We start from the raw sequence: 25,578 nt of genomic DNA, 5'->3' as shown, positions 1-25,578 counted from the left end.
CTGAAATTTGTGTAAAAGGTAAGTATTCTGAGATGATTTTTGTAGGTGTTTAATCTAGATGACTTTTTCCTCCCACCTCCATGTTTGAGACATTTAGGCTTCACCTCTCAAAAATACTAGAGTTTATGTGTTCTGTGGAGCTCCAGGACTAGGTGTCATCTGAGAAAAATCTCTACCCATTCACTGGTTGTCCTTCAGTTTTGGCTAAGTGCTGGACTTCTGCACTGTGCTAGCCTAAAAGGTGATTGATCTTAGAATGAAAAGAAAAATAAAGGGCTGTACTCGTGCACAAAGATAATTTGCATCTTTCATCTCTGTTGAAGAGGGAACAGAGACCTTCAGATCCAAACCACCTGAGTATGGGGAGATTCTGTTCTCTCAGGTGTTTGCAAGCGTAGGAACATGGTGCCAGCACAGAGCTGCAGCCAGAGGGAGATGGAGCAATCTAGAAGCAGGGGCAAATAATTAGCTAAAAACTAACCGTGTTCAAATACCCCTCACCTCCACATTTTACCTCCTACTTGGGCATAAGAAGGTCAAGAATCTGGCAGAGAAAGGAAAAGGCTGAGCTCAATGAAAGGGAAGTAGTTTAGTGGTTTGAAAACGTGTTGCCCTATTTACCATTAACTTTTCAGATTTAATTACGCATGGCACTGGTGTGTGGGGGAAGCCTTGTGCTGAATGCTTTTAATGGGAAGTTCATAACCAGATGGCTGAAGTCCATTGAAATTCATTAGGCCAATTCTTAGAACTTTGCAAGTAAATAATGCCATTATCAAGGTCAAGAATGTTTAAAACTATGCATAAATGTGTTTGGAACGAAGTTGAAGATTGTGAGATACTACCTCAAACCTGGTGTGGCTTTCACCTATCTTATTTTTAAAAGTACAGAAAAACTAACTGGGCGGGTACAGTCACTGCAAAAAGTACACAGCAAGTTCTTGGGAAGATGACAGAACAGGGCTTGCATTGAAATTGGGACCATACGCCATCACATTGGGTTCCAGCTTATGGAGATGGGAGACCTCTGGATTCCTCTCTTGCTTGTCAGAGTTCTGAAATCTTTTGACCAAGTCAGAGATATAATTATGATTTTCATCTTATTTCACTCGAACCTTCCAGTTTATTCTTCGTGGCAGGGACTAGGAATGCAGGAGCGGGCTTTTTAGTTTACAATTTGCTGCTGCTCTACTAGCCCGACTTCAAAATGGCAGCCCGAAGGCTCCGAGCTGCTGGGCTCTGCACAAAACAAAACACCCTTCAAAACGGGGCTGGCATTGCGTTCGGTGTGCCGGCGAGGCTCTTCCCAGCCTGCTCCTGGCTGCCAGCTCACGCTTGCTGCTGCACAAAGATAAGGGCCGGGGTAGGATCCTCCTGGCGCCCAGCCCAGCCCGGGCTCTGCCTTAATGAGAGCACCAGGGTGGGAGGCCGCTGCCTGCCCGGAGATGGTTTCCCTGGTGGGAGGCAGAGAAGTGTGTATGTGAGAAATCCTGCCCTATAAAAGTGTCTTGCCATGATTTGGGTGACAAGCCCATAATTCTAATGAATTATTTACGGCCCTAGCTGAAAGCAGCGATTTAATACAGATACCATTTTGAGCACCGGTTGAAGGTTTTTGTTTTGGTTTGGCTTTTTTTTTTTTTTTTTGATGAATCAGTCCCAACTGTTTCCACCATGTAGCAAAAGTGATTTCAGGCACCAAGAAGGAAATTGGGCTTTTGGTGACTGGAGCAGCCGCTATTGTGGGAACTGGCAAAGCTGACTGGGGAAAGTGTGACGAGAGAAGGGACAGACTATATGGATAGAAGAGACTTGCAGCAGATCATCTCCTTGTTGATGCTGAAATTTTGTACTGATGGTAGCGAAGATTACAGTTTACCTTTAAAAAAGAGAAATCAATTTCTTTGCATGCTGCAACTCCCCACTTCAGCAGTGGAATCGTCGGTATCCTACTGGTTGCCAAATGAAAGGAACAACGAAGAGGCTGCAGCACAAAGCCGGGTAGGGCACACCTCTAAAAGTCACCTGGCAATGCTCAAGGGGCTTCGCGCCTCCCACGCCTTCCAGGAGGACAAAACGTGGAGCACACTGCGAGGAGCCCACAGTATTTTTCTCAAACGGAAGATCTGGGTTGAGCAGTTTTGTTGAATGTGGCTTCAGCATTAATGTGCTACCTCAATATGAAAATATAACAAAAGGGGGAAAAAAAACCCAAACAAAAAAACTGGAGGTTAAAGACTAGGTGTTTGCTCAATTTCTCCTAACAGTGTTAACATATATACTGCAGGATTTAAAAATCCTAGAACACCAGGTTGGGAGGGACCTCAAGGATCATCTGGTCCAACGTTTCTTGGCAAAAGCCTGGTCTAGACAAGATGGCCCAGCAGCTGGATCTTCAGTGTCCAACGCTGGGGAAAAACTGGAACTGTTCTTGCAGGAAAAGCCTTACAAAACCTCTTCCTAAGGCTGCCTTAAGGCCCAACAGCTCATGAGATAATGCAAATGTATGACACCGATCTAAAGAGTCAAACCACCTCTTCTGTAAGATAACATTTAATGCAAAAAGCCTCCACACTCTGCAGATCTGTAAGAACTGGTTCTACTGGCAGTCCCTTGGGGTGACTAGAGTCTTCTGGGTCAGTGGTTCCCCTTCTACTTCACACCGTGCAGGTTATTCAGAAAAATGTCATCGCAGTTATGAGGAGCATTATACCAGCTGCTGGGTGAGAGAACACGGATGCAGCAGGAAAAGCAGTTCTTGCTGGTTGGGAGATGTTGCCTCAAATAGAGCTCCACTAAGAGAAAATACTGCTGTAATTAGGAGATTGCAAGATAAAACTGTCAACCACTCACTTTCCCTTTGCTTTTACACCACGTATTTTATCAGGTAAAAGGTTTTAAATGATTACTAGAGCAAATCAACAGAAAAGGAACATAGTATTTTGTGAATTCATGGGTCTTGGCAAAGTCATCGTGTTTTCATACCAATTTAAGCCCCTCTGCTACTACCTGGATGGCTCAGAGTGCCTCAGAGCTTTTATGGTGTCATCTTTGTAATTTCATTAATGCACACAGACTTAATACACACAGATCAAGAATTGGTGAGCCTGGTGGGGAAAAAAAAAAAACCACAAAAATCTACAGTAGGTAAGTTATAACTGGTAATATTAGTAGAAGCCCACCAAGAACAGGAACTATGAAAACTTTTTAAATTTTCAGTGCAATAATATGCTTGTTGGCACAATGTTTAAACCATCAGATAACGATGACCAGTGAGAATTCTCACATCCATCCCCAGTTTGCTAGCAGCAATTCAGACTGATTTCCTAAAGATCAACATTTCATGTTGCAAACTCTATGTGACAAATCTTTTGTGATGACTTTAAGCGTGTAGGCCTTTTGAATAGGTATGTATTGCACAACTCAATCCTCCCAGTTCACAACTAATAGCAAAATTCTTTAAGGCCCGGATTTTCTGTTTATTTCCTATAGATATTTTTTCCTTTTGCCAAGTTCAATGTAAAATTTAAAAGTGCTCAATTGTATGATGTTCTTCAATTATCACAAACAGATCTGCACAGCCAATATCCTGACTGAAGTCACCAACAGGAGGCAAAGTTCTATGTTCTGGGTTCGCCTTTTAATTTAACTTATACAGTGATGGTAAAGTGCTGCTTTACCACTGCTTCATATCTACCACTTGATTGTACTCATCAGCTATCTTATGGCTGCATTCCAATAGCCAATAATGTAATTTCAGACCATTTCCTAATAAAAGCATTCAGAATAGCTTAATAAAGTATCTAACATAGCCAACAGGCGAGAAGTTAAGTAACCAGAATATGGACAGTCTTCAGAGGAAGATTAGATCCACCTCAGAAATGTATGGAAGTGGTTCTGTAATTAAATCATTTCATTAACGGCCCCCTTTTTGCGAGCACTCGATTTGTTTCAATCCTTAACTAATGAACTGCCCTTGCATTTCACGTTGTCGGCGCATGAATGCGGTGGCACGCCAGCCCACGCTCTGTTGACTGTAACTCGATTCAGCGGAGAGGTGTGCCCGCGATTTGGCTGCGGTCGGGGAAGGCGGAAGGAGCCGTCACGCTTCAGCAGGTCGAGTGGAAGACTCCCCCCACTCTGACACCCCGAGCAGCCAGGGTGTTGTACTCTTCCACAGCCTTCTCGGTTTGCAAGACCAACACATCGATCCCGTTTTTCTTCAGATAGTCCACGGTAGATGGTGGAACCTCAGAAGAGAAAAGGAAATGGGAAGAGCAAGTATTCTTTCCCCCTCACACGGTAAGGCTTGAAGAAAAGCAGGTACTGATGCCATTTGTTAGTAGATACACTTAAGTAACTGATAGTAGCCAAACTGATAATATGCGCAGATATTTCTATGATTGATTTACATTTTTTTTCTCTTCAATAAAGCTTTTAGACAAACACCTCCCATCTCTCCTTCACACAGTTTAAAATGCAGCCCTTTCTTACAAAAATAAATAGAACTGGAGCTAGAGGTAATTAATCTAAATAAGGTGCTACTCGCTTCACCAAAAAGCTAAAGAATTGCTTCTCCTCAAGGAAAGCTCAGCACTTCTCAGCTCTCTGCAGCTAGTTTATCTGCTGAAATGATACCCTGCCAACATTAGTAACAAAAATGCCTAATTATCAAAGTATTTACAGCAGGCTAGAGAGCTAGTTCATAACCTGTGCTAAGAGGGGGGGGGTAATGACATTGTAAAAAATTCTCCTTGTTTCAATTGCTCCTGTAGCAGAACATAAACCTGTTTACTGCTTGACATTGACGCTAATATAGAGGAGCTCAAATGATGTTTCTTTCAGAAAGAGAGGGACTCCTGGCAGGAACTCAGCCATGCTAATTCTGCATCCTGAATTTTTCCCCTCTTAGTAAAGCATCGTATTTTTTTTTTTCCCCTAATAAGAGGGAGAGGGAAAACAAACAGTTCTAGTTTATGTTTCTCACAGAACAAAAACCTACCTGCAAAGCCTCGCTCATGCCACGACCAATCACCACTGTTTTAACACCCTTCTTGACAACTTCTTCAAGGTCAGCTGGCTGCACTCCTGGAGAATGCTAAGTGTCAGGGGAGGAAAAGAAATCTCTGTACTGACAGCACCAACCAGGAAAGCTTTGTATGTTTTGAAACTAGCCAAAGTAGCAGGGTAAATTAGCAGTACCAAAATGTAACACAAGCCTCTTTTCTGCATACAAACAGTAGATAACATTGGTAATTAAAATAGGTACTTTATATGCAGATGAAGGACGACAGTTAATCAATTGATGGCAGTATTCTCATTCTTTATCAAAGTTAAAAATAAAAAGATGCACTGCACATTTCTAAGACACGGCTAACATAGCATTTTATAAATATTAAAACTTAAAAGTGAAATCAATAAATTGCAACATATTCCTGTTTGTTTTCAAATGAACATTATCTCTTTGTAATAAGGATTGTGACAAGTCACAGTTTATTCACTTTAACTACAAAGAGCTCCTCAAATAATTAAAATTATTAAATTCTTTTTTGGTTTACTTTGCAAATCTCATTTACCGAAGAGGACTTAAAGGTACCAGTTAGCTTAATTTCTGTTAGTTTAAATTTCTGTACTACTATTAATTTGAGAAAGGAATATTTAAAATCAAACCCCTCAGAGAAAAAAAAGAGCTTTAACAACATGTTGACTGAATTTTTAAAGCAGTACACCCCCACTTACTACTGGTATGCTTTAAATATATGAATCCACAAATATATCTGTAATGTTAATATAAAACATTGTTATGTCACACTAATTCTCCTCCTGGATTCAATTTCTGTGTATCCCTATATGGCCAAGAGTATGCTACTATACAACCTGTGGCTAGAATTTGGCCCCTCTTTGGTGTGCAATTTTTTTTTAAATCATAAATACTACTTCCTCTCCCCCCCTTTTTTTTTTTGTAGGATTCTTAAGTTCTTTTACAGGACTGAGATGAGTTTCTCACCTGAAGTAGGTAATGCCATCATGGACTTCTGGAGAATGTTATTTTTATGGTTTATCCTCTATACTTCTAGAAACTACTACATTCTTTCAATGAATTACGGTTAAAGCACCAGCTTAACACTTGGCTTCGGCTGTTTAATTAGTTGGTGAGCTTTTCTTTGACACCCTTGGGTCCTCTCCTTTTTCCCCTGCCCAGGTCTTCAGCAGCTGATGCTGGAGCCTCATACGAGAGGTCAGGAGATCTCTTCTCAGCCCTGTCAATGCCTCCGTTTTAAGAACAGAGCAGGCAAGACTTTTCAAGCTGAAACAAACACATGAGCTCCTGAAACTGCAGGTGAGGGAAACCTTCCATGGGAGGGTGCCACGACCGATGTGGGGATTAAACTTTATCCCACAAGAAAGTCGTTAGCCTGGCTGGTACCTGGAATTTCAGCAAGAGAGATGGTTTGACTTTATCACTCTCCAAGTTCACAGAATATCTGGAGTTGGAAGGGACCCCTAAGGATCATGAAGTCCAACTCCCTGCTCCTTGCAGGCCTGCCTAAAACTTAACTGTATGACTAAGAGCATCATACAGACATTCCTTGAACTCTGACAGGCTTGGCGCCATGACTGCTTCCCTGGGGAGCCTGTTCCAGTGACCAGCTGCCCTCTCAGTGAAGAACCTTTTCCTAATGTCTAATCTGAACTTCCCCTGACGCAGCTTCACTCCATTTCCTTGCGTGCTATCGGGAGCCACCAGAGAGAGATCAGCACCTCCCGCTCCGCTGACCCCTTGAGGAAGTTGTAGACTGTGATGGGGTCACCCCTCAGCCTTCTCTTCTCCAAGCTAAACAAGCCAAGTGACCTCAGCTGCTCCCTGTAAGTCTTGCCCTTGAGACCTTTCAACATCTCGGTCGCCCTCCTCTGGACACCCTCTGATCAGTTTGTTGTCCTTCATGTATTGAGGCGCTCAAAACCACACGCAGTACTCGAGGTGGGGCCACACCGGTGCCGTGTGGTGGGACAATCACCCCCTCTGACTGGCTAGCTGTGCTGTGCTGATGCACCCCAGGACGTGGTTGACCCTTTTGGCTGCCAGGGCCAAGAGCTGTGCTCCCCCTCATCCGTTTACATTTGATATCCCCACCTAGAATGCTGAGGTTACTTCAATATGCAGAGTTCTCTCAGACCAAATCATTGCAAATACTATTTATGACAGAATTGGTAAATGCTTTTCCTTTAGGGTGTTTTAAATTAGACTCAAAACTTAGACAAAAAGAACTGGCATGTTTTGCTACAATTACAATAATTAGATTGCCAGTGAAGGTTTCCTGTCATATGACAAGTATTCCTGAGACATTAAAGCCATAGAGCAAAAGGATTTTCTTTGATTACAAAGGACACTCTGACATGGGGGCTTCCACATGTTTTGTAGGAAACTAATGTCATTAAAGGAAATGTGTAACATGACACAATAACTGTATTGTTGCTGACTTGACGGCAGGAAAGAGGAAGGGCAGCAGAGTTTCTTGCCATTTTGTTCTCTGTTCTTCCTTTCAGGATTCCTACTTCTCTTCTCCCAGAAGCAGATGGCACTGAAATGCAGCCAGCCAGGGAGGCTGCCTTTCATCCCCAAGGGTTAAGGTCATATGAACTATTAGGGCTTAGTTACAGAACCTTGCAGAGCCAGTTATACAATTTTCCTAATGAAAGACTTGCATGCTGGGCAGCAGTCTGATAGCAGAGAAGGAAGCAATTTATTTCCAACTAGTGTGGGACATGACCAGCACTGCTCACTTCCCAAACTTCAGCTCCAACTACCCCCAGGAAAACATGCCCCCCAAAAGTAGGCACACTGCAGTCTACTGTAAAGAAATGTGCAGAAGATGCATCTGGTGAATCCTACTATTTCCAATGCTGATGGGATTAACTTTTTTACAGTTCTTCTAGAGTTGGAGATGCAGTCTAGAAAAGCTTAGTTCTATTCGCACATTTGTTGCTTGAAATTAATTTTTAAATTCATTTTAAAGTGACCTAACTCCTCATAGCTGCAAGGGGGATAGAACTGACCTAAACCAGGAGCTTTACAAGTAGCCTACAGATGGCAAAACCTAAACAGGTCATTTTTACTTCCTGGTTGTATAAAAAGCATGCCAGAAAACCTACCTCTCTAAATAACTATTTTTTTTCTCCTCTGATTTTAATTTAACATAGACTCATTTTTTCTTGTTTCAGCTGGACAACTCCACTAAGGACTTTTATGGACTTAAGGCTTTTATCTGTCACCTGAAGATATCCCTTGTTAGAAACTTTAAAAGGAAAGCATGGCCTCCTAAATGCTAGTAGGTTGTTATAATTTGAAATAAGTTTCAAGTGGTCAGAATGAATATCAAAATGTGATTGTGCTGGGAACTAGTTGACTTTTCAGCTACTGTATCTGTTCCGCTTCTTCAGTCATATGTGCATATAAAGCAGGAAAACAATACAGTCAAACATACAAAAAGCAATTCTCACCATGCAACACCCTCCCCCCAAACAGCCACTGAAAACTCAATTTTTTATAATCAGACCATAAATTAAATATATTTTAAAAGGTTACATACACATCTATCTTTCTCTCTGCACACTACAGATAACTTTGCATGACAACACTAGCTTTCTCGGTGTTATATATTCTGTATAAACTGAACTCTGACAGCTTAAAAAAATTCTGTTCCCTCAAGGATTATAGATGAAGTTCCAAACCTGAAGGTTCTGCCCTTCAGTTGTGTCAAAATAAATTCAACAGAGTGGTACCCTCTGTGCAGATACAGCTGCAGGTCCTGGGTCTAAGACCCGATCAGAATGTAGTTATTTTGTGCTTTAACTTTTGCTTAGGAAGTATAGATTTTTTTTTTTTTCTAGCCAATACAGCTATCCTAGTGCAAGGCCCAATACGAGCAGAACTATCAACATCAAGTTCCTTATGCAATAGACATTTACACTGCTTCTAAATCTGGAATGTCAATACTGTTCTATGTACTTTCATGCAACTCTGATAGCATTTACAGATAAAGTTTAAAAATTGCGAGGGCAAGCATTTAGTATATGTCTACCAAGAAAAGTCATTGTGTGGTTAGCTGGACTGTGAGCTTTTCACAGAGAAACTGGTGTGTATGACACTATGTGCATATTTTTCCTCTGAAATAAGTACAAGGGACCCCAAGGAAAAGGATATAAACTAAACCACATGCATTGTTGTCTTCCAAGCACATAAGGTCAGTTACTGTCTATTTAACTTCCCATAAATTTTTTTTCCTATTTCGTTCAGGACAACTTTTGTTTACACAGTCTGAAAAAAGGCTGATACCAGCTTCTTATGACAACTGCACTCAAACGCAGAATTCTGTTTGAGAGCTCCAAGGTATGTGAGAGGGGTCTGGGGAGCCGTGAGGACTGGTGGCAATAGCTGCTACACCCTGTCACCTGTAGGACATTGTGTGGCTGCTGTCCTCTGACCTCTCTGCACAGTCACTTCTGAAACGTACACTCCGTTTTTCCCAGGAAAAGTCTAACAGTTGGATAAAAGCAAAAGGCAGCCTGCTGAATTTCTGGATGGAACTCTAACAACTGTTTTGTGGACCATTCTCAGAGTCCTGTTTAAAATGCAGGATAGAGAGTAAACAATAAACTTACATTAGTCCCAGTTTCTCGCCAATCCCAGGTTCGGCTTCCTCCTGGCCATACTTTACAGTCCTTATACATTGTAGAGCAGCCTTTCACCTTCATCTGACCCCAAGAAAGGGAAGCAATTTCAGGGGAAGACATCACAGAGTTGAACCAAAGTCTGAAAAAAGGATATTTAGTACATAACATCAGGCCAACATATGCAACATGTTAATAAAAACAGAAAATTCTGTTCTTGTCCCAAGGAGCTAGGAAGGAAATGCTATTAAAAACTTCATCCGTGTGATTTTGTGACAACAGAATTGAACTGAGGATCAGCAGATTTACTGAATTACTAGTCCTCTTGGGGATTTTGTGCAGGATTTTGGGCAAATCATTTTACATGCTAAATCTGTCTTGAGTACTCAACTTTTAAAACTATCAACAGGGATCAGGTCCCAGAATATCTTCTCACATCTGGGTTTTAATCTTCTCTCTAAAATATACAATGAACATGATAATAATTTCCTAAAATATGAGATACACACTGTTTCTTTGGCCACTTCATTAATTTAAAGCGGTAAATGAGGTTAAAAAAAAAAATCCCGAACAAACCAATCCAGTAGAAAAGCCACGAACAAAACAATGGCACTGCCATACTGCTATAGCAAACAAGACTTTCAGAGACCTAAAGGGGTCAAGCCTTCTTTCTCTAGTTGCTCTTCACAGAGGACAAGAATCCCTATGTGATGCCTCAGGACAGTTAAATACCCAAATAATTCCTTTTGTAATGTTTGACCTCGATTTGAAGAACAGCTTAATCTTTGTCTTTTCCACCATCTTTTGTTTTTCTGAGGAGTTAGCTCTTAGTCTTTTTTTCCTTTCTTTTAGATTAAATAAACTTCCCTTCAGTCATGTTTTCTAAATCTCTGCTTATTTTCTCCTTTTTTCCCCTGGCAGCCAACAATTGGTATGCACCTTTCTTTGATGTCTGTTGCCTAGATCTATACACAGTGCTCCAGCTGAGGCCTTATCAGTGCTGCTAGAGACCAACCGCTTTTTGGTATTAACTGCAGTGATTTTTAGACCTGCTATGACAATCACAGCTGGGCATCAGTAGGGCAGGGGCTCTCCCTCAAAGTACAGCCTCGTCACATCACAAAAGCTTACGCCCTCTTCACAGTCCTTCCCGTTATGCGGACTGATTGCTGGTGTGATTCTGGCAATAGGCAATAAGAGAGGAATCACACGGTGACACCCTAGAAATACGTCAGACTAGCATTAACTGACACATCTCCAGGGTAGGGTCACCTTTCTGCCCTTCCAGTTCAGAAGGAAGATGGTCTGAAATCCTCATGATGAAGAAGGCTGGTTGTTTCTGCAGTAAAAAGAGCTCTGCTCCTGGCTGATCCAAAAAACCTCAGTAGGAGATACACAGTTTCTCATCCTTTACAATTGTTCAAATTCACCAGGAAAAAAAAAATAATTTAAAAATCAATCACAGGAGCCCAGGTGGCACAGATTAGAGAAAAAGCCCTTGCAAAAGCAAAATCTTTGGATTAACCATGCTTCCAGTCCTCATGGAAGCATCCCTTCCCATCTTGCACGTCACAGCAAACCACGGTGTGGCCAGGCAGGACACGCTCTTCTCGGATTGCCAGGAGTGGATCTCAGAATCCTGCTTCAAACTTGTCATGAAATAAAAACTGCATCACTTTGGATTCAGCACAGGACCGAGTCTGCCAGAGGTGCTTCTTCCACAGGATAGCAGGGTGATTATTTTCTTTCTCGTTCCTTTATGAACTTAGTGGCATGTGTGCCCTGCCAAACAGGAAACCAGGCAAGCAGCTATAGGGGAACAAAACTTGCTTGGATTCATATATTCTAGATTGTCTCATTACACATCTGCAATGCAACAGATTCAAACGAATGTTTGTAAGACTATTTTCCTAAAAATCTGCTTGAAGGGTGATGATAACTGAATAACCAGTAGTTCCAACAGAATTAAATTGCCCATCAACCAAAGAATAAAGGCTGAATAAACCACCCAGAACCTGACTCTGAAGAATGAAAATAATTTTTGTCTATGCTAGCTGTGAGAGGAAATGGCAGAATTAGACCTGGAGGTTAGACAGAGGTAAGTGAATAAAATTATTAGAAATATCAGATTTCCCAATCCAAATAGTATTACAAAGCTGGGACTGCACAATCGAACAGGCAGAAACTGCAAATGGGAAAGCAAGGGTTCCATACTACCTTTTCCAAACAGCACAAAAGTAAGTAAAAAGCAGAAACAAACAAACAAACAAATAAAGAAAAAAACAAAAAAGCCAGAAATAAAATTTTATAATCTAAAGCGATTTTCCATAATACTAACAGAGAGTAAGGTCAGGTTATCTGATTTAATAAGAGCATCTTAAAATTGAGTAAGAATGAACGTTCTAACAGGAACTCTGGACATCCTTGATGCAGGGCATGGTCCAATCATCAATCAGCAAGGAGTAGGAAAATATTTCCCCTCACTAATTAGTTGGTTTTTTAATTGATCACTATGAGAAATGTACAGTACCAAAATATACAGTACCACTTAAGATCAAAAGAGACCGTGAACTATATGGCTTGCAAGTATAACCTAAAATAGCAATATCTGTAAATTGCAGTAGTCCAAATACAAAGAGATGAGGAGGAGAAATGGTTTAGGAATGTATAAAACAAAAGTTATGAGAGTTTTAAAATACAGAAAATAATGCAATGAGACTATACTGAAAGAAAAATGAAGCAGTGGCTAAGGATAGTAGAAGCAAAAAAAAATAGCTCAGGATGAAACTGAAGAAACTTGAGATTTAAGTGCAGTCGAGCAAACAGCTGGATTTTTAAATTGCCAGCACACCTGTCTTCTGTGAAGGTAAACGTTGTTTCAGAGTAGCACCCACCAGCAACAAATTGAATAAAAAAGGTGAACGAGAGTAGTGCAGCAGAGAATACTCTATTGAGAGACTGCAGAAGGAAAGAATGTTTCATAAAACCCAACCTGAGATCAAAAAGGATAAAGGTGAAAGAGGAAATCGGCGCTGTGTCAAGTGTTGGGCAGAACAACTCCTGTCAGGTGTCAAAGGACAGCACAGCTCTGCAGCGCAGCCTGGGAACGGGGTCAACTGGTGAAGGTGGGAGACTTCTCTGCAGCCGATGGGATTTCAGAAGTGATACAGCCGCCAGAAAAGCGGCTCAGGGTTTACAACCTGGCAGATGAAAGGCAAGGAGAAAGGACAGGCTAAGTTTCTATGAACAGGGTAGGGAGGGGGCGGATACCAAGTTTAAGAACCAGGAAAACATTTTTCAGGAAGGTGGTAATCCAGTGTTGCTGAGGAGCCTGATGGAGGGAAGTTGAGGGAAGATCATGGGGGGTGCTGGTAATAGGAGACGGGGGAGAACAGCACTTTGAGAATAAGACGGGGAGGAAAGTTAGGAGGAAAGGATCAGAGAACCGAGGAACATGGAGGGCGGGGGGCGGCTTACAACGGCGAACGCGGAGCGGGCGGCACCACAGGTCTTAATACCGCCTCCCCCCCAAACAAGGCCTTGCGTGAGGACCCGCCGCCTCACGCCTCTCCGCCGCCGGGCGGTAAGCGGCCGGCCCCGGGGAGCCCCTATGAACGCCGAGGAGCCCCCAGGAGCGGCGAGAAGCCGCCCCCCCCCTCCCCCTTTCCCCTCACGCCGGGGGAGCCGTTCCGCGCCCGCACTCACCGCGAGCCGCGCAAACCCCGCCTACCCCGCGGGGGAGGGGGGTGGAAGGAACACCCCCTGGCCTTCTCATTGGCCGGCACCGCCCGCCGGGCCCGCCCCCTCCCCCTGCTCCGATTGGCCAGCCCGCCGGCCTATCCCCATCGCCCCTCCTTGTTTTCATTCCCCTCGCCGCACGAGGCAAGGGGGCGGGCGCTTGGCGCCGCTCTAGCCACCGCCTCTCCCCTCTTCCCTCCCTCGTCCCGCCGGTGCATTGTGGGATAGTGGCGGCGCGGCTCGGCAGCGCCCCCTCCCTTTCCCCCCCCCCCCCCCCCCCCCGAGCTCCTTCTCCATCCTCAGGTCCAAGATGGCGGCGGCGGCTCCTCCGGCTCCATCTCCGCCTCCCCCTCCTCCGGCAGGCCCGTGCTGCCCGGGCTCCTGGCCTAACTTCGCCGTCGTCTGCTCCTTTCTTGAGCGCTACGGGGCTTTGCTGGACCTGCCCGAACTGCCTTTCCCCGAGCTGGAGCGCGTCCTGCAGCCGCCACAGGAGCCAGGAGACCAGGGTGAGCGGCCCGGATACCTCCCCCCCCCCCCCCCCCACCGCCACCACCACCAACCCCCTCACACTTCGTGAGGCTGAGGGGGGGGGCGGCGGAGGGGGGACCGGGGCTCTTCCCCCCCCGCCTCCTCCCGGCCCCGGGGGTGGAGCGCGCTGAAGGAGAGGAGGGGCCTGGGATTCCCGGAGCGGCGCTCCGGGGGGGGAGGGGAGCTCTCTCCCCCCCTCAGCACGGCCCTTCTTTTTTTAGGAGGGGGGGGAGCAGCTGTTCGTGTGTGAGTGAGCTGCCTCCCTCCCCAGTGGAGCGCAGGAAGGAGGTGGGAGACCTCCACCCCCCCCCCCCCCGCCCGTCCTCCCCCCTCAGTGCTGGCTGTGACCTCCCTCTCTCCACCTCCCCCCCCCCGCCCCCCCTCCGTTTCTCTGGGTTTGTCCCCGAGATCAGTGCGGGTGGGACTCCTGCAGAAAGGAGGATAAGCTGAAATAACTATTTTTGTTCAGCCTGGCGCTGGCAGCCTGCCTCTTCCATCTCCTCCCCTTCCCCCCAGCTTGGGGGTCACTTCCCCCCCTCCCCGCTATGCGTGTGCCCGTTTTTACCTGCCCCCCCCGAAACAAGAAGGGGATCTACACACAAGGCAATGCGCTGATCCCTCTTCACCAGCCCCCCCCCCCTCCTTTCCTCTCTGTGTACGTGGGGTGAGGAACGGGGGGGCCCAGAGAAGCCCTACGCCCTCCCCACGGCAGCTTTTGTAGGCCATCTCCTCCCCACAAGCACAGCCATTGTGTGCCATCTCCATCCCTCTCTTCTCCTCCCCCTCGTCCCCTCTTGTAGTTGGGAGGGGGGTGGATGCACACAAGCTGCCTCCTTCCTCCTTCCCCACCACCACCTGAGCTGTGCGAGGTGGAGGGATGGGTTATGCACTCCACTGTTTTCTTTCGAGCTGCTCCTCCTCTCCTCTCTCCAGTAACAGATTTGGTTGCCAGACTAATTCCTGCTCCCTGCGATGGATGTGGGAGGGCCCAGGCCAGGAGACCAGCCTGGGGAGGGCTGTGTGGAGGCGGCGGGAGGAATATAGAGGGGAAGGTGCTTGTTGCTCTTGGTCTCTTGTCTCTGTTACTGGTTTGGTTGTTGCCTCTGCACTCTTGCCACATAGGGAGACCGTGGAGCTCACGGCGCATGCTCGGCAAGGCCCCATTGAAACTTCCTGCTGCTGGAGAAGCCCAGCTCACGGTTGCTTTTGGTCCAACAGCCCCTGCTTTTCCCCCCAAAAGGCACTCGCTCTCGCCTCCTTCCCCACCAAACCTACCCTGTTTGTGGGGGGTTTTGAGTAAATTGGAGTGTAGATGTTTCCTCGTATAAAGGAAGTTGCTTTTTGCAAAGTGCAGATGTCCTGTCAGTGTATTCACAACAGCCACTGCTGAAATAGAATGAAATAAGATGAATGTACTATCCCCTCACGTTGTCCAGTGCCTAATCAATATGAAAGATCTATTAACTTCTAAAAACAGGATTAACTTTTATGAAAATAGGTATTTATATTCAGTTCCTCAGCACTTCTATATCTCTGTTCTGTACTTCTGTTTGTATAAAGGACTCATTAGAAAAAGCATTGTTTTGTTAAACTTCTGCAAAAGTTATTCATAAAACCCACCGACACACTTAAAGGTTTGAATTTTTAATGAAAATATTTATTTTTAAGTGATGTCTGTAAAGAAAACTAATGCTTTTAGTGTGTGACACAAGCGGGTGTGTAAAAGTAATTTTCTTGTGTGAACTGCAGAATAAATTAAAATGAAAGGATGAGATAGTGACCTGTGTTTTAAGTATTTGCATTTGATTTAAAAAAAAACAAAAACAAAAACAAAAAACAAACAAAAAAAACCCAACAAAAAAAAAAAAAACACAACAGCTTGATGACTTTAATTGCGTGATGGGGGGTATTATGAATAGGGCAATGTTTATTGAATAACCCTTTTCTGAGAAGGTTTCAAATTATTTGCATTATGGAGTTTGCATTATGGGTTGATTTGATATTTGCCAATTTTTTAAACCTTTTTCTGTATTGCCATTCCTGTTTGGCAGAGGACAGGTTATTCTCACTGCTTTAGAACAGTTCCCCCAAAAGAGAGCAGTAGCTCCTGAAAATGTAATCTCCAAATTACTTGGGTTTTTTACTTGTGTCTGGTGCAGGTGATATATTTGCTTGTATTTTCTCATCCCTAAGAAAGAAAGTGTGGAGGTGTGAAAAACAAACTTGAGTGATTCTTGACGCTTTTTGTGATAACTTTTGTGCCAGGGTTTTTTCCTTTGATATAACCGACTCTTTGGGCTTGGTTTGTAGTGCTGGTAGCCGTTGACTGGTATATTTTATGCTTTTGGATAAATGGCTGCAGTGACTAGATTTCTATACATGATTTTTGCTTCAATTAGTCCCCAAAGTGGTGTTTTTAAGGGTACAAGTCATGAAGTTGCTAAATACTGACTGAAAACTGAAGTGGACTTTTTTTTTTTTTTTTTTCCTGAACATCTGTTATTTACCAACTGTATGTAGTTTTCCTTGGATAGCAAAAGGGATTTTGATTTCAGTTACACACAGTTAGTTTCACTTCTGAAACCATCATTGCTTGACAGTGGGTTTGCACTGACAGTAATATATAACAAAATCTAAGCAAATAGCTTCAAAACCTCAAAGTGTTTTTTTCTGAACTTCTTAGAGTCGGGACCAAGTTTTAAGCCGTTATTTGGCAGTTGAGATTCTTTAGAACTTCTCTCCGTATTAGTTTTGCAGTCAGGGAAGGGAATACATAGTTTTGTTTTTTTGTTGATTACCTGTAACACTGTTTTGATGCTCAGGAGTTTCAAAAGTGGTGGGGTTTTTGTTGTTTTGTTTGTTTTTGTTTTTGTTTTTGTTTTTGTTTTAAAACATGGTTTATATTGTCTTGTCTGAAGAGTAATTCTTGGAAGATGCCAGTAGAAGTTATTTTCTTTATAGTAGGAGCCTCAAGAAGAACTAGGAGCTCAAGTTTGACTGTTGTTCAGTAGCTGTATAACAGTCATATTTTCTTTCATGTTAATAATTAGAACAAAGAGCTTCTTCATTATTAAGGAAACAAGGTATAAACTTCCCATACAGGAGGGGATGCTGTGTGTGGATGCTGAGCAGATGTTGATAGCTAGAAAGCTATCAAGTATTACTTAGAGGGATTTTAGATTTTTGTTAATGCTCAGACAGCATTTGAACTTTGCAATATTACCTCTCCTACCTGAGAATGTCAATGCAGATAGTAACGACAGTAGTGCTCGAATAGGAATAGTTTTCCGTAGTAGTCTGACTAGTTTAGATATCAAATTAACCTGTATTAGTAGTGGGTTAGATGTTTTAACTGTGTGTATACAGGTCTGGTCTTGTCTTAAAATGCACAAACCAACTTAAAATGTGCTTTGGGATTTGGTGGTTAATAGAAATCATGCTTGAATAGGAAAATAACGTGTGCTGTTGATTTCGCCCATTGCTATTGAATGGTGGGACAAACTGGTACCTCTGGAAATAGTTTGCTTCTTACAAAGGCTGTATGGTAAAGTACCTTAACTTTTCCAGATGGAAGTTGCAACTCTTCAAACAAAGTGATGAGACCTGTGTTTATCTGGTGAAGATTTTATTTTATGAAAAATAACTATCTTGCCTTTAAGAATGCTCATCTTTGCTATACGTACAATGTTGTGACTTGGGTTGCAATTATGACGATTTTAAACTGCTTTGGAAGGATTAAAGTCGAGTGTCTATCAAGATGGTGACAATGTTAACTCTCAGACTTTTTGATATGCCTCAAAGTAAATTGTTTCTTGTAGGATTTATTAAAAAGCAACCAAAAATATAATTTTAGCTGGAACTTTGGAGGGTTGGGAGATGTCATTACCCCTGTATTACTGTACTTCCGGATGCAGAATGAAGGTAAAAATACAGATCATCCTACAGCATGCCACAGTACTGTACCTCTTTTGCCTCTACTTGCTTCCAATGGCAAAACTCTGCAAATTGGAACAAATCATCATAGGAAACCAATACTCATTCTCCTTGTTCTAAAACACATATGCTGCCTTTTTTACGAAAAGTTTTACTTGCAACAGAGGAGCAGTTGCAGATTTAAATAATAAATATATGTGATAGAGGGGAGCAAGAACTATATCTGTATTTAAGGTTGTGTTTAAGGAACCATGATATCAAATCACCACCTCCTTTGTGTCGGTAAATAGCTTGAGAATCGGTATAAATGTTAATTAAGCACTTGGTCTCTTGTGAATGAAAATATTAGTAGAATGTTAGCTTGCACAACAGAGATCTAATTTTACACATGACTACGCAAAACGCTTGCTGGTTTGCCAGGTTCCCTGGTGTGTGAATGGGGGAACCTCTCCCGGAGGTGAATGGCATCTTCCAAAGTGTGTTAGGCTGTGTTAGAGCAGCAATTTTTGCAGGCTTTTCTTAGCAGTATGGGTTTGATTTGCTCTTGATTGAACGGCTAACAAGTATGCATGCTTTGCATATTCTTTCAGCAAAATGACAAACTTGCAACAAAATCTTGCTAGTAATGATCTTGCTAAAGGTGGTCTTGAAAACAGCAAGTGTGTTCTGGTGTGTGGATTTCCAGTTGGAGGCACTCTTCTGTATCCTCACCCCAGCTCAGACTTCTTTATCTCTTTTGACTTTTGACAATCACCCTGACCGATTGACCCAGTCCAGAAGTTTGTCACGTAACTACAGCATGAATATGTTGTGTTTGTTTGGAGTTGGAGAATAAAAACACTCTTCACATGTTGGCTCGGGTTTAAGTGGTGTAAAGACAGACATGATGATGTGCAGATGCCTGGTAGTCCATTTCTGTAAATCTTTTCTCCCCCTTTTCTGTCTTTATAATGAGAACTGAGGTTAACAGCAGGTAGCTTGTGGAAAATCTGTGCAAGCCATTTATAGTTTCTTTAATTTTTTTCAGTAGAGAATACCCGATACTGCATTGTTGAACTGGAAAAAATAGATAGTTGTTGGAGCTACCATGCTTCAGAGCAGTAAGTGGTGTTTTACAAGCTGCTGTATTTTTTCTAATTCTTCTACACACCTAACATCTCTTCTGTTTTCAAATGAATTTGAATGCTGAAGTAATTTGTTTCAATAGGTTAGTTCAGGTTTTTTTATTGTCATTCCAATATCTCTGGAAAGCTTTACGGCATTAAGCTTAAGGGTTCTTAACCATTCTCTGCAGACATTAACAATTAACATCGGCTTAAATTGTTGTTGAATATCTGTATGTGAGAAACATTTGAAGCTTTGTGGCTGTTTAATATAGCAAGAAAAGCCAACCATATCCAATGACAAGGAGTTTGACAGACTTTCAAGCTCAAGATTAGGTATGTTCTTGATGAAGAGGGTAGTGAAACAGAGTGTTGTTAATGTGATTGATTTTTCTTGTATTTAATGTTTGATATCAAGCACATTTGTGTACTATTGATCAGAAGTTAGAATTTGATGTGACTCTTAGGTAGACTCATGATGTGTACCAGTAAGATGTAGTAGCCACGGTAGATTGGTTAGTATTAAAAGCAGGCAACAAATGTGATATGGAAAGACTGTCAAACACTAATTCGCTTAAGATTTAATAATTGATACTCTACTTGAGTTTTATTAACTAGTTTCAATGCAGAAAGATTAATTAATGTTGTGTCCTCTTATGTAAACGAACAAGTTCTGACATCTGATGTTGGTAGTGTCTGTGATGCTGGATGGGTGGAGTTTATTCACACACTACATATTGCTGCGTCTTCTTCATTAAACATATTAAGTGTGTGAAAATATTAGAAGCTTGCTTCTGCCATAAAGCTGAATCAGCTGGTCAGAGGTAACACTTTCATCCGCTCTGCGAGTCTGAGTGTTCATATCTTTTCCCACCCTTTCCTTGTATGAGTAAGAATTTAACTGCTCTTCTGTCAAGTAGTTATCACCTGAATTCAGGCTAAACTTATTGTGTATATGTGGAACATAAGTAGATCATTGCTTTCCTGCTGTACCTAGGGACTGAACCAAAACATTTGTGTCAAAGCCATTAACTCACCTTCTGTTAGTAAAATGCGGTGGTTTTAACTTAGCAAAAAACTCAAGGAGAATAAAAGCATATCTAGTAAACTTTAGAACATGGTATACTACTTCTGTGCTTGTTTCATTTCTGCGTGTGATGGAAGTTCTACACCTCTAATGTTTCTAGCCATCAAATTAACTGGTTTGTTCAAGAGAGACTCCAGTGACTTGGAGCTGAAATTCTGAAATAGCATAACAGGGTTAAATTCTGACACAGTAAGCAGCAGGGGTCATCATTCTTGTACTGAGTTCATGGCAAACAAGTCTCTAATGCAGAATAAACTCCTCTTGTCTGCACTTCAGTCACTTTAGATTAATATGACTTTAAAGTCAGCATGCCTTATCCCCGTGTGCCGTTTAGTTATTCATTTAAGAAGTTAATTAAGTTTATCTTGGAATTAATTATAACAAGGATATGCATCCATACTGCTTTAACTATTCCTATTTCAATGTTTTTTTCATGGTGAGACTTAATATCTTTGTGCATTGAGCTGGCATGTCAGCTCACCTGAGTGTACGCTTGTATTTAGGCTGGCAATGCCGGTTTTAACTAGACTCCATGTATTTTTACAATCCTACATAGAAGACAGGAAAACACTGTGCTTTTGGGGAGACAAGCAGTTTAGTCCCTTTCCAGTAACACTGCCCACCTGAAAGACCTGACAGAATGCCATGTGGCATGGAAGAAAAGAGCTTGGGATGCCACTCTGCAGGCACAGATGAGCCATGACAGGACATGCGAGGCCCGCTGCCAAAGCTCAGCCCTTGTAGGGATTATCAGGTTCTGTTGGGCCACGTGCCTCCTTCAAGGAAGGGTGGTACTCTTTTGGCAGGCGGCTTTGTTGAATTCCAGCCCAATTTGGATGGTACGGAACTGGAGGAAAAACTTCTGATATTACTTCCAAGTCACAGTCTTAATTCCAGGAGAAGTGTGTAAGAACCAGGCATGTTGGTGGAAATTTTACTGGGCGGTGTGAGATGGTGTTTACTGAAAGAAGCTGTATTATGGTATATCTATATCAGAGAAGGTTATAAACATCAAAGTCAGTTGTGTGTGACACCATCATCACCTGTAAGCTGGAAGTTACGTTTTATCCAGCAGTCTAGCAGCACTATACCTTGTCCATGGCCCTGGCCAACTTCAGAGGTCTGCAGAACCTGTAAGAGTTTCTCAGAATGCTCTCCTTGCATCCATCCTTGTTACTCAGGGCCTTCCTGCATTTTCTACACCTACCACAAATGCCACTTTTTTCTTATGTTTGGGATCACTTCAAGCTAGTGTTGTCTAGTGTAAGAACAGTTAGCAGATACATGTGTGCAATTACTAGTGCCTCCTGCCCAGTACATACACTTCTGAGCCCATCCCAAAGCTGACATTTAGATTAGCTTGTTTATGGCCTGTACTAAACTGAGAAGCTCATGGGAACTTCTGGAAGACTCACGATATTACTGATAGGAAGGTTAAACCAGAATAACTATTTGTGGTATTTGTGTTCTTCAGTAACTGATAGATTGCATCCCTTAGGCAGAAACCTGGTAGATTTGGGGGGAAAGAGAACCTACTTAGTAACTTGGTAATACTATCCTACTGGAGGCAGAATGACTTCCTTTGTGTGCAGTGAAGGAGAGGACAGGAGCTACCGAAGGACTGAAGGAGCAGGTGGTGGGAAAAAGATGAATAAATATCCTGCTGAAGAATATTATGGCTCACTGCTGCCTCAAAGCTAGTTGTCTCGTGGTTCTTTTGAACGTATCCATTTTAACATCAGGATCTTTCCCTGGGGCACACAACACTTCTTAGCAGTACCGCTGTGTTCCTCCAGGTTTATGGCAGTCAGAGCAGTTGGAGATATTCAGGACTTCATGTATATCTGCCGTAGTTGGGACAAGTGTCCTCTGGGTATCCTCACAGGACAACCTCTGCTGTGTTTCTCTGGGAGGAAATGCAGGTGTACAGCTGGCGAGAGAGCTGGAGTTACATTCCAGGAGTATCCCCTGATGCAGACAGGGACGCTGCCTGCCTGGGCGGCTGCGGCGGTGCGCTGCAGGCTCTTCGTCGTTCCCTCTTGGGCACCAGGGCTGGGGCAGACCGATGCATTGATGGCTTTGGCTGTGGGGTTCAATAAGTCACCTGGTTGTTTCCAAATGTTAAAATCATCAAGAAATAATAAAACTCATATAAAATTGTATTTTTGTTGTTGTTGTTTTGTCTTTGCAATAAGAGCATGGTTTGTTCCAGCCGTGGAATAGCAAGGTCTGTGGCTGTTCATAACCCTGAGACGAGCTTTCTACCCTATTTCATTACCCTTTTTCCTCTCCTCCCTTCTCCCCAAATCAATGAAGTCTTCTTTGCTTCAGTTGTTCTACAAACCTCGACAAACATTTTAGCATTAACAAGTGTTCCTTAGTAGCCTCTAGCATTTGTCAGTCTCTCGTATATGCAGTTTGCCGTCAGCCTGATAGTTATTTCTCTTCCCCAAGAGCCAAACAAAGCTCTTAAAGCTCAAGCAGCAGAGAATTTCTTAGAACTACGGCAGAAATTGTGACCCTGCTGATGTCTGTAATGGTCTGGGGAAAACAAACAATTTCTCAAAGTGAGGGAAGGCCTATTTCTAAAGATACCTGTGTTTCAGCAGCTGTGCTTTAGTATTCGATTTCTTTCCATTATGATCATTTAGATCTTGTAGTACCTTGGAGAAAAGCGCTGCTTACCCTTGAACTCGCAGGCTTGACTGATACTGAAGAATGGATAACAAGCAAGTCGTACCTCACCAGTCCCAGCCTTGAAAATCCCCTCTTCCAAGAAAATGGTGGTTGTCAGCATGAAGCTCTGCAGCTTTTCTGGTTGTCTTAGGCTACACCATTTTTCTGTCTTAACAGTCAGTTCTTGTTGGCAAAGATCTGAACCAGTAGTATGTTGAATGAAGTAGGTTGTTTAAGTTTGTGTGTGAGTAATCACTTGATTTCCTACTCCACTCAGTGTCCCTCTGGTACTGCCCTGGCTGTTTTCCAACTCATCTACAGCTATCTAGTAGCACAAGTGCCAGGTCACGTTCATTGCCTTTTAGTATTAATGACTACCAGGATTATAATGGTTTCCTCCTGAGAACAAACTATGATGGTTCACAAAAGCCATATTAATTAGAGGATGATAGAAGTGTGGAAATTTTAGTTTGATCCCAGAGCCTGCAGTGTGGTCTTCCTGTAGTTATCAAAAATATGCTGCAAAAAAAGCACCCAAGGTGGAGAGCTGCATGGCAGGATGAAGCAACAAAAAAACCCCAGTATTGCCTGGAGGTGGTAGTTTAAAGGGAAATAGCTTAAGCTGGCCTCAAGTGGCCTGGTGAATGCCCTGCTTTGCAAAAGATACTTCCAGTAAGTGGCAAAATTATCCCTTGAAATGTATATGTAGGCTTAGACAAATTCTGTAGCAGACAGTATTAGTAGCTGACCTTCTAAATAACACATTAGTTATCTATATGAAGGTTAAGAAAGGTTAGCAGCAGGTAAGAAAAATTGGTATGATAACAAGGGAGCTTTTGGAAGACCCAGCCTTTACAAGAAGAGAGACCAGAAGGACTAGTCCTAAGCCAAGGAATAAAAAGGCTGACTATGTCCTGGATGCAGTGTGCTTGCAAAGATGATATAGGTCTTTGAATGTGTGTTTGTCAGACAAATGGGAGTAGGATGGTCAAGGTAAGTGTATGGGCTAAACGTCCAAGTTTTTATGCCAAGTAGAAATTGTTTGAAAGGTGGAAATCTAACCCTGGTGAAGTCCAGGAGGAGAACGTACTCATAGCTGGCAGTGGATAGAAGGAAGCTAAAAAGTTTGAAGTGAATTTGGAGAGCATGTGGACAGAGAAGCATCTTGTATAAAAAGAAGAAAGTCTAGTAGACATGAGTGCCTAAAATCACTAGCTACAATACATTGATTAAAATAAGTACATTGCTGAGAATTTAAGTAACTTATTTGCATAAGGTGTCATTATTAGGCTAGTTTATGATATCTTTATTCTAGTTATGCTGCCTTTCTGGCAATAAAGATGAAATATGATAAAACTGACATGTTAGGAAATGATGTACTGGAACACGCTAACAATGTGAAAGCATGCTGAGTTGCCAGGCTTAGGTACTTATTCGAGTTTCTGAAAAAGTTTAGAAATACAGCTGGTAAAAAGATACAAATTCGTATTAGAGTACAGAAGTGGAAAACAGGGTGACTAGTGCATTTTAAAGAGTCTCACAAAGATTTAGGAGATCAAAAGCAAGGAGCTTTTACATCTGGGTTTGATAAACTTTATGAAATTGTCATTTCATAGCTCTGATAATGAAAAATATCCCAATGTTTTCTTTTGAAAACATGGATAGTTCTTTTGAAGCATAGGTAGATGGATCATACTTGACCAATACGTATAGACACAAAGTCTTTCAAGGAGGTCACTGATTAAAGTGGTTGACTTGTGTTCCACAGCAACCTTACCTGATATGACCAAAATAGTAACTCTCATGCCCAGCCTTTTCTTTGATATTATTCTCTGTGGCAGGAGGAATCAGGTGAGCCATGGAGTATGTTTTTAGCTACTGCAGTCTACAGCCCAACATGTTAATGCAAACTGATGTTGGCAGTGGTCTCTGTTCATGCTGCTGATTTTAAGTTAGGGCTAGCCAAGGAGTGGATTTGCTTTCTGTTCGTCCCTGATATCCCTCCCTGGCCCAGGGTTAGAGGAACATCGAGGAATACATCACTCAACCATTCCAGCTAAGTCAACCACTGAACCTGAGTCGGCATCCAAAGTGGTCATTGGTTGAGAGGGAAAGCAGCATCAGAAGCCCTAAACTGATTAACCAACAGGAAGTTGGTTAGAAAAGGAGAAAATTTTTTTGGTCACTGTGGTATAAAGTAGAGTTCCTAAATTTTTTTTTTTCTTAATGGCATGGGCAATAAAACTTATTTGCCAAGAAAACATGAAGGAGAGGAGACATTTTAAAAAAGATCAAGGTGAAAGATGGCTAATCCAGCCTAAGGGGGAAACACTGCTGTGGATAAAATAGTATTGTGAATGGGCAACAAAACTGCAAATGAAACAGTTACAAGTATGCATTAGAAGGGAAAATGTTTATGATTGTTACAACCCAGAATATTTAAAATTTGCTGTTAGCTCAACAAAATATTCTAGGTAGTATCATGATAGCTCAGAGGAAAGCCAACCCTGTTTAACATGGAGCTGGAGTTTAAAAATTAACAAAATATCAGGTAGTACAAAGAATGTTCTGAGAATCATATGTAAAGCTTGGGGGGTGTTTTATTTTCAATGTGTGTATCTACCTCCTGTTTTGTCAATAGCTTGTTTGCCTTCATCTTGATCTTAGTGCTCAGCTGTGGCAGCTCCATCTTGAAAGATGATGCAGATGCATCAGTAGACTAAGGAGGACTGTGTGAAGGTTTCTGGAAAAAAAAAAAGTTCTAAAAAAGGGTACTGTTAGCTTCAGAAGAGATTTTTTAAAGTGTACAAAGCTCCTGGAGATTTTCATTCTTTTTATATT

General features: G+C 42.5%; 2 protein-coding genes across 5 annotated transcripts in view; one reads left to right on the top strand and one right to left on the bottom strand.

The window, feature by feature from the left end:
- Nucleotides 1-3,621: 3,621 nt before the first annotated feature.
- AAMDC (adipogenesis associated Mth938 domain containing) lies at nucleotides 3,622-13,492 on the bottom strand. 4 transcript variants are annotated; one of them, XM_032991005.2, is made up of 5 exons: nucleotides 13,378-13,463; nucleotides 12,665-12,872; nucleotides 9,664-9,814; nucleotides 5,003-5,098; nucleotides 3,622-4,250 (listed from the first exon to the last, which is right to left on the bottom strand). In XM_032991005.2, exons 3-5 carry the CDS (start codon nucleotides 9,793-9,795, stop codon nucleotides 4,110-4,112), a joined length of 369 nt encoding a protein of 122 aa, XP_032846896.2. In that variant the 5' UTR covers nucleotides 9,796-9,814; nucleotides 12,665-12,872; nucleotides 13,378-13,463; the 3' UTR covers nucleotides 3,622-4,109. The 4 variants fall into 4 exon arrangements, with proteins under 4 accessions (XP_032846896.2, XP_032846897.2, XP_042648877.1 ...); XM_032991006.2 differs by lacking the exon at nucleotides 12,665-12,872 and having other exon boundaries at nucleotides 13,378-13,492; XM_042792943.1 differs by lacking the exon at nucleotides 12,665-12,872 and having other exon boundaries at nucleotides 13,368-13,390.
- Nucleotides 13,493-13,693: 201 nt separating this feature from the next.
- RSF1 (remodeling and spacing factor 1) overlaps nucleotides 13,694-25,578 on the top strand; it is a 63,935-nt gene continuing 52,050 nt past the window's right edge. The window contains exon 1 of the mRNA XM_042792942.1: nucleotides 13,694-13,916. Coding sequence (XP_042648876.1) covers nucleotides 13,721-13,916 — 196 coding nt within the window. The 5' untranslated portion in view covers nucleotides 13,694-13,720. The remainder of the gene's footprint in view (nucleotides 13,917-25,578) is intronic.

This window comes from Tyto alba, unplaced genomic scaffold (assembly GCF_018691265.1).
Source record: "Tyto alba isolate M040663 unplaced genomic scaffold, T.alba_DEE_v4.0 Super-Scaffold_2, whole genome shotgun sequence".
Lineage (NCBI taxonomy): Eukaryota > Metazoa > Chordata > Aves > Strigiformes > Tytonidae > Tyto > Tyto alba.
The sequence above is the reverse complement of the archived record's forward strand: the minus strand, read 5'-3'. Positions and strand labels throughout refer to the sequence as shown.